This window comes from Callithrix jacchus, chromosome 4, assembly GCF_049354715.1.
Source record: "Callithrix jacchus isolate 240 chromosome 4, calJac240_pri, whole genome shotgun sequence".
NCBI classification, from domain to species: Eukaryota; Metazoa; Chordata; class Mammalia; order Primates; family Cebidae; genus Callithrix; species Callithrix jacchus.
In genome coordinates this window covers 41893939-41906616 of record NC_133505.1, presented here as the reverse complement: position 1 = coordinate 41906616, position 12678 = coordinate 41893939, and the positions used below count along the sequence as shown (strand labels likewise).

Here is a 12678-nt window from a genome sequence, read left to right as displayed (position 1 = left end):
CACTCCAGCCTGGTGACAAGAGGGAAACTCCGTCTCAAAAAAATAGAAGAAAAAGAAAACAGTACGTGCCTAATAAATCTGCGTGGAATTGAACTGTCAAGGAGAAAGAGGTGGGGAAGGCATATAAACTACACCAGGAGATACATACACAAGGAGACCGCGAGAGCACCAGCTTGGGGTGTCAGGTGCCTGGGTTCCCTGGGTGGGGAGCACAGAGCTCCCAGAGACGCTCTAAGGAACTGGGAAGAACTGATGGACTGCACCTCTTCCAAGTGGCTTGAGTGGAACACTGTTAAGCTGGGGCCAAGTTCAGGCCCAGGAAGGAGTCACCATCATCCCCCTCATGACCTATCTGCCTGGTCCAGGCCCCAACCTCAATTGCTGGGTATCTCCCAGCACCCACCAGCCCCACCTCCAAGGCTCCTCTCCCAGAGAGAATAAGAAGCTCTGATCAGGATTCCCAGGAAGCCAGTGATTTTAGGGGGTTCAGGGTGGGAGGTCTGGGGACCAGGAACTGGTTAAAGAATCACTTTTTACCCTCTCTCTTTTATTTATTTATTTATTTTTGAGATGGAGTTTCACTCTTATTGCCCAGGCTGGAGTGTCATGGTGCGATCTCGGCTCACCGCAACCTCCGCCTCCTGGGTTCAGGCAATTCTCCTGCTTCAGCCTCCCGAGTAGCTGGGACTACAGGCGCACACCACCATGCCCTGCTAATTTTTGTCTATTTTTTAGTAGAGACGGGGTTTCGCCTTGTTGACCAAGATGGTCTCGATCTCTTGACCTCATGATCCACCCGCCTCGGCCTCCCAAAGTGCTGGGATTACAGGCGTGAGCCGCCGCGCCCAGCCAGCGTACCCTCTCTCTTTTTAAAACCTTTGTTATTGTTGTTGTTGTTGTTGTTGTTGTTGTTGTTGTCACCCAGGCTGGAATGCAATGGCGCAATCTCAGCTCCCCGCAACCTCCGCCTTCTGAGTTCAAGAGATTCTCCTGCCTCAGCATCCATAGTAGCTAGGATTATACGCATGCACCACCACGCCCAGCTAATTTTTTGCATTTTCAGTAGAGTTGGGGTTTCACCATGTTGGTTAGACTGGTCTCAAACTCCTGACCTCAGGTTATCCACCTGCCTCAGCCTCCCAAAGTGCTGGGATTACAGGCATGAGCCACCATGCCCCAGCTTTAAAACTTTTACCTTTCAGACTATGTGGATGTGTAACCTATAACCAAAAATAGATACTAATAAAAGATGTTCAAAGTGCCAGCAGGAGGTCCCCAGGAAACCCTCCTCCTACACTCTGTATTCAGCCTGGGCCTGAGGAGGCAAGGAAAGAAAAGCAGCAGTGCCCAGACCTTCTCCCTGACTCAGAAGGAGACACTGGGGCTGGGGAAGGGGACTGGGATCTGGGGAGGGGCAAGCTGCTCCAAACCTATGCATCCTCCAACAGTGTCCTTTCCCCTCCACCTTCTGGAGACTTGCTCTCAGCTCTGCTATGTGGCTTTGCACAAGGACCAGACTTCTCTGGGTCTCAGAGTCTGCCTCATTGTGAGCAGGGTTCACATTACCTTCCCAGATTCCACCCTTGGCTCTGACTGTTTAAGCTCTGACTGGCCCTCTCTCACTGTGATTGGGAGGCGTAGGTGAACATACTCTTTACGCCAGCTAGTTGTGCGGACACATAGTCTCGTGGTTGGGGGCAGATAACAAGGAGTTCTCAAGGGCTCCTCTGCCCCACAGTCCTGATTTGACAGCAGGGCCAAGAGGGTGGGGCGAGGCCGGGCCAGAAGGGCTGACTCAGTGTAGCAGCCACCCGGCTGGGTCACCCTCCGTGGGTGGGGTGCCAAACCAGGCCCGCTGGGGTTCCCAGAGAATTCCTTCCCCATGCCATAAGCCGCCCTGGGCAGGCACCCCAGCCCACAGTAACCACTTAGCCACAGCCACGGAGAATAATGTACAGGGCTTCCTGGCCCAGGAGTGTGCGCACGCACGCACACACACACACACACACACACACTCCCCGATACACTTTCACTCGCATACTCTCATCCACATACTCAGACACACTGGCACACCCAGCTTCTTGGGAAGGCTATAAAGGAGACAGAACTTGTTCTGTTTTCCTCACCCCCACCCCCATGCCCCAGTCATCAATACCACATCTATTTCTTTCAGATGTTTGCTAACCACCTACCACATGCAACGGACTGGAGGAATGCAGCCAGCTAACTCCAACACGTGGTTCTAGCCTGGTGAAGCAAGAGATAAAAGCCAGCCGCTGCCGAGATTCTCACCAGCACGAAAGAAAGCCTGACCCTCACTCCTTCTGGTGTTGGCCTTGGAATAAGCCCCCTGGTGCTGGAGTCCTGAAACCAAGGGGCCTCTACTCCAGGTCTTCTCAGGCTGACACCCCATTACTAGGTGACCCCTCCTCCTCTCCCCTGAGAGGATAGGTCATAGGATAGGTAACCTATGACCTCCCAGGGCACCTTCACAGTCACAGTGAAAAGTCCTGGAGCAAAATCACTGCAGTCCTACCTCTAGCCACTAACTGGGCAGAGAAGCTCCCAGCCTCTCTGAGTTTCCATTTCCTTCTGTGTAAAATAAAAATGTAGACCTGTATCTAAAGGTGTTGGCAGGAAATTGGCAACACACCCTCAACAGTTGATTAAAGAGAGGTTAGTGGACCAGCATGGAGGCTCATGCCTGTAATCCCAGCACTTTGGGAGGTCAAAGTAGGTGGATCACTTGAGGTCAGGAGTTTGAGTCTGGCTTGACTAACAGAGTGAAACGCTGTCTCTAACTAAAAATTCACAAATTAACCAGGCATGGTGGCACACGCCTGTAGTCTCAGCTACTAGGGATGCTGAGGCACAAGAATCGAGTGAACCCAGGAGATGAAGGTCGCAGTGAGCCAAGATCGCACCACTGCATTGCAGCCTGGGTGACAGAGTGAGACCCTGTACCCCCCACCAAAAAAAAAAAAAAAAAAAGAAAGAGGTTAGTGAATGGAGTTGCAGAAGTGTGGGCATGAAGGGTGGTGCAGCACCCTGGAGCTGGCAGCTGCAGGAAGGTCTTACCACTCAGGCCTGAAAAGGCCAAGGAGAGGAGAACAGCCTTCCAGAGGGCAAGGCCCAGCCACTGCCAGCCTGGCCTTGGAAGCGGGGACCTGATGGAACAGATACCCCACCTCTCTCTCCTCTGCTCTCCAGTCTCTTACCAGTGTCCCCCACTGGCACAGGTTAATGGGAAACCAGCAGATAAGGGAGCTGAGTGATTCAGGTCACAGAGGTCAGCCTCCTGGGACACAGAACAGAGCCAGTGCAGAAGAGTGAGCAGAGGAGCTGGAGGGGCAGATGAAAATATCTGGCATAAGTGACTACTTTGTAAAACACCTAGCTTAGTCAAGATATATTGCCTGTAGACTGGGCGTGGTGGCTCATGCCTGTCATTCAAGCACTTTGGAGGCCAAGGCGGGAGGATCACCTGAGGTTGGGAGTTCAAGACCAGCCTGACCAACATGGTGAAACCCCGTCTTTAAAAAAAAAAAAAAAAAGAAAGAAACATTTCCTGTAATTGCCATTATTTGCTTAGACCTGAGGATTCTTCTTTTTTTTTTTTGAGACGGAGTCTCCCTCTGTCACCCGGGCTGGAGTGCAGTGGCACAATCTCAGTGCTCACTGCAACCTCTGCCTCCTGAGTTCAAGCCATTCTCCTGCCTCAGCCTCCCAAGTAGCTGGGACTACAGGTGCACGCCACCATGCCCAGCTAATTTTTTATAGTTTAGTAGAGATGGGGATTCACCGTTTTGCCCAGGCTGGTCTCGAACTCCTGAGCAATCCACCCACCTCTGCCTCCCAAAGTGATGGGATTATAGGCATGAGCCACCATGCCAAGCCAGACCTGAGGGTTGTTTTTAAAAGGAGAGGGGAGAGGGGAGAGGGGAGAGGGGAGAGGGGAGAGGGGAGAGGGGAGAGGGGAGAGGGGAGAGGGGAGAGGGGAGAGGGGAGAGGGGAGAGGGGAGAGGGGAGAGGGGAGAGGGGAGAGGGGAGAGGGGAGAGGGGAGAGGGGAGAGGGGAGAGGGGAGAGGGGAGAGGGGAGAGGGGAGAGGGGAGAGGGGAGAGGGGAGAGGGGAGAGGGGAGAGGGGAGAGGGGAGAGGGGAGAGGGGAGAGGGGAGAGGGGAGAGGGGAGAGGGGAGAGGGGAGAGGGGAGAGGGGAGAGGGGAGAGGGGAGAGGGGAGAGGGGAGAGGGGAGAGGGGAGAGGGGAGAGGGGAGAGGGAGCAAGCGCTAAAGGGATGACCATCTAATGGTGGAATTTTGTTTCAAATGGATGACCAAGAATAGGACATGTATAAGGCAAACTTTTAACAAGATCTCCACAAATCAGGCCTCCAAGTCCCCTTCCCTGTTTAGTAATCCGTTTTTGAGTGCCTGTTATACCCCATGGCTAGGAGGAAGCTGGGGGGCTAGGCTGAGCTGCCAAACCCCCTGAGTTCTGAATCTGAGTTGGGAGTGGTGGGGATTGCAGTGGAGGTTAATTACAGTTCCCAGTTGCCCTCTGAAGTCACCCCATCCTGAAGCCCAGGTTGGCATTTTGGCAGGAGCTCCCAAAGAGAGGGGGTGGCCTCTGGCCATTCTTTCTCTCTCCAGATGCTCGAGGTAGACCCTGAACCAAGAGGGAAGAGGGGCAGGTTTCTGTGAGTATGCCCAGGCCTTGGCACCTCACCTGCCAACAAGAAAGGTGGGTTGGGAGGGGGAGCATCAGCCCTGTAATCCTGCTGGGAAAGGAGAGCGGTGTGGAAAACTTCCCCAGGGGCAGGGCCAGGCAGGAAGGAGCAGGCTTTGTCTGAGGGAGACAGAGGTGAAACGCATGACGTCAAGTCCACCTGGGCTGGGCCTGGCCTCCAGCCGCACCCCACCCCATCTTGGCAGGACTGAGGCCCTCCCAGCCAATTCTTGCCCTGGCTGCCTGGCCAAAGCTGGGAACGATGAAATGGGGGTTCACCCACTATACAGGACCTGCTCCCTTGCTGGGCTTGTCAGCCTGTTTCTGAATCATTGAGAAGGAAAAGGTCATGCATGGAGGGCTGTGCCTCCCGAGGGGGCAGGGAGGGGTCACAGCTGAGGCTCCAGAGTGGAGAGGGAGAGAAAGGCCTGCTGTTTGCCCAGGAGCTGAGCAGACACTGGGGCCCTTGTCCTAGGGCAGTAGGGGGAGGCTGCTGGCCAGATGGAGAGAAGCCGGCCTGGCCTGAGCCATCGGCCTCTTCCTCCCACAGTCCCACCGGCTGCTGGGCCGGCCTGAGAACAGAGGAGGCTGGGCTGAGGTCTGAGGGATTACAGCTCCCAACCCCCCCAGGCACCACAATGCAGAGACAGCCAGGCCTCAGAAACATCCCAAGGTGCTGAATGCAGTGCTGCCTTCCGGAGGCCCCGGTGCTGCAAACGTCCTCAGAGTCTGGCCTTCAAAGTTGGGCAGATTTTCTCTGGAAGGGGTTTATTTGGGAGAAGATCCCCGGAAGCACAAGCCTGGTTGGCACTGGGGCTCGACCCTGCTGGCGACATTCTCAGGGGCTGTGCCCTACAGCCTCAGGTTGTCCCACCAAGGGGTGGGAGAGCCGAGGTGGGGAGCAGGTTGTTTAACCACTAACTCCTGCACTTGTTGGTGGAGGGTAGTACTAGGACTTTAATCCCAGCATCCCCGTGTCCCTGTGGAGAGGGAGGAAGCCCAGGACAGAGGAACAGCCTAGCAGAAACCGTGGAAGGACTCAGAGGGGCACTGAGAGCCCCAACCTAGGTCCTCTGCTTTTTTTTTTTTTTTCTTTTTCAACAAACATTTATTGAGCACCTGCTGTGGGCCACACACTGGCAATGAAGCAAAGGTATATTAGTTCCTTGCTTACTCCAAAAACTTTGTGCCTTAAAACACACACTTATTGTCTTATAGTTCTGGAATGCAGAAGTCCTAAAACCGAGGTGTTGTCAGGCTGGTTTCTCCTCAGGAGGTTCTAGAGGAAAATCCTTGCATCTTCCAGTAGTGGCCTGGAATGCCGGGACGCGCTGATATTTATTGTATACAAGGCAGGGGGGCAGGATAAGGAAAGTGACTCATCTGACATGATTGATAGGGTCAAGCAAATCACGTGCTTATAGTACAGGGTCCCCTCCCTCTCAGGCAGCCGCTGCAAGGAGGGGAGGCACAAATGTCAGCATCTTTCTATGCACTTATCAGAAAGATCAAAGGCATTTAGGATTCTGCTACTCTTACTTCTCACGATTTCTAAGGAGCTCTGGGTGGGAAAGCAGAACATGAAAGTGGACAAGGAGGGTGACCACTGGAGCACAGCACCACAGAGAGGCATTTAAGCCCCTGCATGTCTGGCAGGCCTGGCTAATGTCAGGCCTTTCTCAAGAGCCGGGCAGAGCAGAGTGTTCTCTGAACTCCCCCCGGTAATAGGGAAACTTCCCTTCATGGCCTGCTAAGTAACAGGGCGCCTTCCCAGTGTGTGGCCCCTTAGCACAAGGCCTAACTGCTAAGTAATGGTGCCTTCCCAGGTGCTGGCATTATCACAAGGCTCTCACTGTTGCCTCAGGATCACTTCTCAAAATGTCCCTTCAGTTGCTAATTATATTTCACCCGATTATGTCTATACTATAAGACTAAAATGATTCTATGCTATAAAACTAAAGCAAAGATTAATAATAGAAAATTATGGGCCAGATGCAGTGGCTCACACCTGTAATCCTAGCACTTTGGGAGGCTGAGGCGGGCAGATCACCTGAGGTCAGGAGTTGGAGACCAGCCTGACCAATATGGTGAAACCCCATCTTTAAAAAAATAAAAAATAGGGCCGGGCGCGGTGGCTCAAGCCTGTAATCCCAGCACTTTGGGAGGCCGAGGCGGGTGGATCACGAGGTCAAGAGATCGAGACCATCCTGGTCAACATGGTGAAACCCCGTCTCTAAAAATACAAAAAATTAGCTGGGCATGGTGGCGCGTGCCTGTAATCCCAGCTACTCGGGAGGCTGAGGCAGGAGAATCGCTTGAACCCAGGAGGCGGAGGTTGCAGTGAGCCGAGATCGCGCCATTGCACTCCAGTCTGGGTAACAACAGCAAGCCTCCATCTCAAAAAAAATAAATAAATAAAAGAGAATTATGATTTAATAAGATTGATTATATAATTGATTATGTGATTGTTTCCAAATCTATCCGGTAGCATTGCTATAACTAAGTGATCAGTTATTTATGATACTGGGACAGATTGTGCCTTCAGTCTCTTGCCTTGGCACCTGGGCAACACTCTTCCCCAAGACTGCAGAGATTTGGGGCCCAACTGATAATATAAAGTACGCTAACCTTGACCGTGTTCACCATGCTCTGGCTCTAGAGGGATGAGAGTCGCTGGGGAAGTTGGTGCCATTTTGTGTATCTTCTGCACCTTGCAGTCCCTCAGAAATCTTGCCCTGGTCTTCTGGTTCTAAGAACACAAGTTCCCTTTTTCTCTGGAGATGAAATCTAGATCTTCGATTTTGGAACCAAATTTGGACTCTTAACTCTGGAACACCAATTTCCTTAGCAAGCTGTTCTCTGTAATGAATCCCAGGGTGTGGGTTTTTCGTAACTGCCTCAATGAGAGTGCATAACTGAAAGGTGCCGTACACGGCACGACACCGTCTGGCTTCTCTACTTTGAAACTCCGTATCAGATTGGTCTTGCCCATGGCTCTGGCTTGATTCTAAAGTCTCAGATCCTGGTCTTTTCCGGAATCCAAACCTAGCTCTTCGATTCTGAAACCAATTCTGGATTCTGGACTCTTCTGTGTTGATTTCTAAAGCAAGTTTTTGTCTGGTGGCACAACCTGGGTAGGGCTTTTGATTGAAGGTATTGATGAGGATTTTCAACTGATCTTCTGTAAATTTGGTGCGGCTGCGCCTATGATTTGTTCCTACCATCTTGTGTGAAGAGGTGTCCTCGGCCACGCTGGAAGAGTCCTGGAGGCTGAGCCAGTGTCTGGACTTTTTTTTTTTTTGAGAAGGAGTTTTGCTCCTGTTACCCAGGCTGGAGTGCAGCGACGCGATCTCGGCTCACCAAAACCTCTGCCTCCTGGGTTCAGGCAATTCTCCTGCCTCAGCCTCCTGAGTAGCTGGGATTACAGGTACACGCCACCATGCCCAGCTAATTTTTTGTATTTTTTGTAGAGACGGGTTTTCACCATGTTGACCAGGATGGTCTTGATCTCTTTACCTCGTGATCCACCCGCCTCGGCCTCCCAAAGTGCTGGGATTACAGGCGTAAGCCACCGTGCCCAGTGTTTTTTGTTTTTGTTTTTGTTTTTTAAGACGGGGTTTCACCATGTTGGTCAGGCTGGTCTTGAACTCCCGACCTCAGGTGATCCACCTGCCTTGGCCTCCAAAGTGCTTGGATTATACGCGTTCGCCACCACGCCCAGCCAGTCCTGCCTTTTCCACCACCTCTCCAATCACTCATTCATCCCATAAACCCCCAGTGGGCGCCTGCTGCCTGCCAGCCTCATGTGGGGCTCATTTCACAGGAAACATTCAGATCCCTGTCACTTTGCTGCAGGAAGCAGCAGAGTATGGAATCTGAAGGTCCCTGGAAGGGGGTCCCCAGGAACGGGAGGGCCTGTGGTCAGTCTCCTTGAGCTCCAAAGGGTGGTTCCCAGAGTACAGAGATGGATTCCTGCCAAGCACTGCCCACACTCAGCTGAGTTCCCGGGTGAACCAACCCTGAAGGACCATTGCACTGGCATTCTCCTCTCCCCTCCCAGTCAAAGCAGGGGCATGAAGGGGAGGATTCCCCAAGGGCCTAGGTGCCCCTGGTTGCCATGGACCCCAGCTGCAGCCCAGCTCCTGACCCACTGCAAGCCTGTGGTAGACATGGATTGGGCCAAGCTGAACATCAGAAGCTCCTTCCTGTGGTTGGCACTGCTGTCATTCTATGCTCTATTTCAAAGCGTAACCACTCCCAGGAGTGACCCCAGCATACTAGTAGCCCTCTGTGTTTGTACAGAGTTGGCTGGGGGAGCAGAAAGGAAAGCTACCCAGAGCGAGGCACATGGGGAGGATTCAGAAAGGAGGAACAAATAACCAACCATTGCCAGCACCCGATGCCCGCCCAGGTGGTGCCATGGTGCTTAGGTGTGTTGGTGCTTAGTCTTAACTCATTCTAGTCCCCATTTTACAGATGAGGAAACTGAGGCTTACCAAGCTGTTGGGACTTGCTGTCAATCAAACAGCTAATGGTTCATTCCTGTGCTCCAGATGCGGAATGGAAAGTCAGCTGTTTGGTGAAGGCTGTGCAGCAAGGCATCCTCATTTGTCACATAAGGAAAGCTCAGGGAGGTGAAGGGGTTTGCTCAATGTCACAATCTATTAAGTGACAGAGTTGGGACTTAAACTCAGGTCTGCTTGTCGCCAGAGCCTGTAGGCGTCACCTCCATGCTGCAGAAGAGTCACAGCTGGGGAATCTGGGAGGATAATCTCTTTTCACTCAGGCGTTACACTCAAAGGCAGGGCAGCCCAGCAGAGGACCCCTCACAGACCCTGCCCTGAACACTTCCCCAGCAGTGGCTGGGAGGAGCCTCAAAGTTGGGACAGGGACTTCACCAAAGCCTATCTCCAACCTCCACCTGCAGCTGCCTCCAAGATCTTCTGTGATCCCGCCGTCCGGTGGTGAGGCCCTGGCCCACTCCCTCCATCCTGAGCCAGACAGGCCTTTGAGCCCAGAGTGAGTTTTCTCTGGCACCATAGTCTGTGGACCACACACAGGCTCCACCTGCCCTGCTTCCAGCTGACTCCAAAGCCAATCGCGGAGATTCATTAGCTCTCCCTTTGCCCCACAGACTAAATGCACAGCAGGAAGATAAGAGGTTAGACAGCAGGGAGGACTTCCAGGTTGTTGAGAATGGAGATGTGAAGATTGGGTGACAGAGGTCGTGGTGTTCTTTTAAAACAGAAAATGCAGGAATGCAGGCTGCCTGACTAAAACCCCAAATTCAGGGGTTCCGGACTGATTAACTTTTTTTTTTTTTTTTGCCTTTGCAGCTCTCTCCCTTCAGGGCCTGGGTGCTGGGAGTGGGAACTGGAAGGCTGCCTCTGGAACCTGTTCAGACCTCCAATCAGGACCACACCCGACAGCTCACATTGTTCCCATTCATAATAATAATTAGTATTTCGTGAACACTTACTACAGGCTCTTTATGTCTATATTAACTCAATCCCCAAATGGCCCTATGGGAGGGGAGGGGTCCTATTATCATGCCTGCTTGACAGATGAGAAAACTGAGGCCCAAGGCCCTCTGCCAGACTCTTCATCTTCCCACATCTGCCCATCCTCAAGGTCTCCCTTCCTGAAAGGTCATGCCAAGGACATCTGGCCTCTCTCTCTTCTGCTCTCCACAATGCAATCAGTGCTTAGGGACCTCCCTGTTTGGGCCTAGGCTCTCCAGGCCAAACTGCCACTGCCTAGCTCTTAACCTTGAGCAAAAGCCTTCTCTAAACCTCAGCTTTCTTATCTGTCAAATGGGGACTACGAAGGTAGAGGACTGATATGGTGTGGATATTTGTCCCCTCCAAATCTCATATGGAAATGTCATCCTCAGTGTTGGAGGTGGGGCTTGGTGGGAGGTGTTTGGGTTAAGGGGGTGGATGCCTCTTGAATGACTGGTGCCCTCCTCATGGTAATGAGTGAGTCTTTGCTCTGGGTTTGTACAGTATCTGGTTTAAAAAAAAAATGTGGCACCTCCCCCCTCCCCGATCTCTTTCTTGCTTTCTCTTTCACCATGTGACATGCCTGCTCCTGCTCTGCTGTCCACCATGACTGGAAGCTTCCTGAGGCCTCACCAGGTGCCATGCTTCCTGTGCAGTTCCTGCAGAACTGTAAGCTGATCAAACCTCTTTTCTGTATAAATTACATAGCCTTAGATATTTGTTATTTTTTTTTTTTTTTTTTTAAAGACGGGGTTTCACCATGTTGGTCAGGCTCGTCTTGAACTCCCGACCTCAGGTGATTCGCCTGCCTTGGCCTCCAAAGTGCTTGGATTACAGGCGTGAACCACCATGCCCAGCCACCTTAGATATTTGTTTTATAGCAATGCAAGAATGGACTAACACTGAAAATTGGTACCAAGAGTGGGGCATTGCTATAAAAATACCTGAAGATGTGAAAGTGGCTTTGGAACTGGATAATGGGTAGAGGCTGGAAGAGTTTGGAGGGTTAAGAGGAAGACAGGAAGTTGAGGGGAAGTTTGGAACTTCTCAGAGACTGGTCAAGTGGTTTCGACCAAAATGGTGATGGTGAGATGGATACTGAAGGTCAGGCTGATGAGGTCTCAGATGGAAATGAGGAAGTTATTGGGAACTGGAGTAAAGGTCACCCGTGTTATGTCCTTGCAAAGAACTTGGCTGCACTGTCTCCATGCTCTAAGGATTTGAGGAAGTTTGAACTTAAGAGTGATGACTTGATGTATCTGATGGAATAAATTTCTAAGCAGTAAAGCATTCAATATGTGGCCTGACTGCTTCTAACAACCTATTATCAGATATGGGAGCAAATAAATGACTTAAAGTTAGAATTTTTATTTAAAAAGGAAGCAGAGCTTAAAAGCTTGGAAACTTTGCAGCCTGACCATGTGGCAGAGAAAGAAAAAAGCATTTTCTTTCTTTTTTTTAAAGATGGGTTTTCACCATGATGGCCAGACTGGTCTTGAACTCTTAACCTCAGGTGATCCACCCACCTCAGCCACTCAAAGTGCTGGAATTACAGGCATGAGCCACCGTGCCCAGCAGCATTTTCTTTTTTTTTTGAGACAGAGTTTTAAGCTTTTGTTGCCTGGACGGGAGTGCAATGTCATGATCTCGGCTCATAGCAACCTCCACCTCCTGGGTTCAAGCGATTCTTCTGCCTCAGCCTCCTGGGTAGCTGGGATTACAGGCATGTGCCACCACGCGTGGCTAATTTTTTGTATTTATTTGAGAAGGGGTTTCACCATGTTGGTTAGCTGGTCTCAAACTCCCAACCCCAAGTGATCCACCTGCCTTAGCCTCCCAAAGTACTGGGATTACAGGCATGAGCCACTGCATCCAGCGCATTTTCTTTTTTCTTTTTTTTGAGATGGAGTTTCATGCTCCTATTGTTCAGGTTGGAGTGCAACGGTGTGATCTCGGGTCACTGCAACCTCTGCCTCCTGGGTTCAATCAATTCTCCTGACTCAGCCTTCCTAGTAGCTGGGATTACAGATGCCCACCACCAAACCCAGCTAATTTTTTTTTGTTTTTTGAGACCGGGTCTGGCTCTGTTCCCCAGGCTGGAGTGCAATGGCATGATCTCAACTCACTGCAACCTCCAATTCCTGGGTTCAAGGGATTCTCCTGCCTCAATTTCCTGAGTAGCTGGGATTACAGGCACCTGCTACCACGCCCGGCTTATTTTTGTATTTTTAGTACAGATGGGGTTTCACCATGATGGCCAGGCTGGTCTCAAACTCCTGACCTCGTGATCCACCCACCTCATCCTCCCAAAGTGCTGTGATTACAGGAATAAGCTGCCACGCCTGGCCAATTTTTTATACTTTTAGTAGAGACAGGGTTTCACTTTGTTGGCCAATCTGGTCTCAAACTCATGACCTCAGGTAATCCACCCACCTCATTCTCCCAAAGTACT

The 12678-nt window shown here is 51.4% G+C and overlaps 1 protein-coding gene across 1 annotated transcript; it reads right to left on the bottom strand.

The window, feature by feature from the left end:
• Positions 1-7121: 7121 nt before the first annotated feature.
• LOC128931890 (double homeobox protein A-like) lies at positions 7122-8896 on the bottom strand. The gene is made up of 2 exons (XM_078370887.1): positions 8877-8896; positions 7122-8043 (listed from the first exon to the last, which is right to left on the bottom strand). The coding sequence occupies exons 1-2, from the start codon at positions 8894-8896 to the stop codon at positions 7365-7367; spliced, it is 699 nt and encodes a 232-aa protein (XP_078227013.1). The 3' UTR covers positions 7122-7364.
• Between the last annotated feature and the right edge of the window lie 3782 nt (positions 8897-12678).

Excerpts from the sequence above, each read along its gene's own strand:
- LOC128931890 (XM_078370887.1), bottom strand. The coding sequence starts at position 8,896 with ATGTCTACCACAGGCTTGCA. Across the intron at positions 8,044-8,876 it reads ATGTCTACCACAGGCTTGCA|GAGCAAAACTCCTTCTCAAA; the intron begins GTGGGTCAGGAG and ends CCTGGGTAACAG.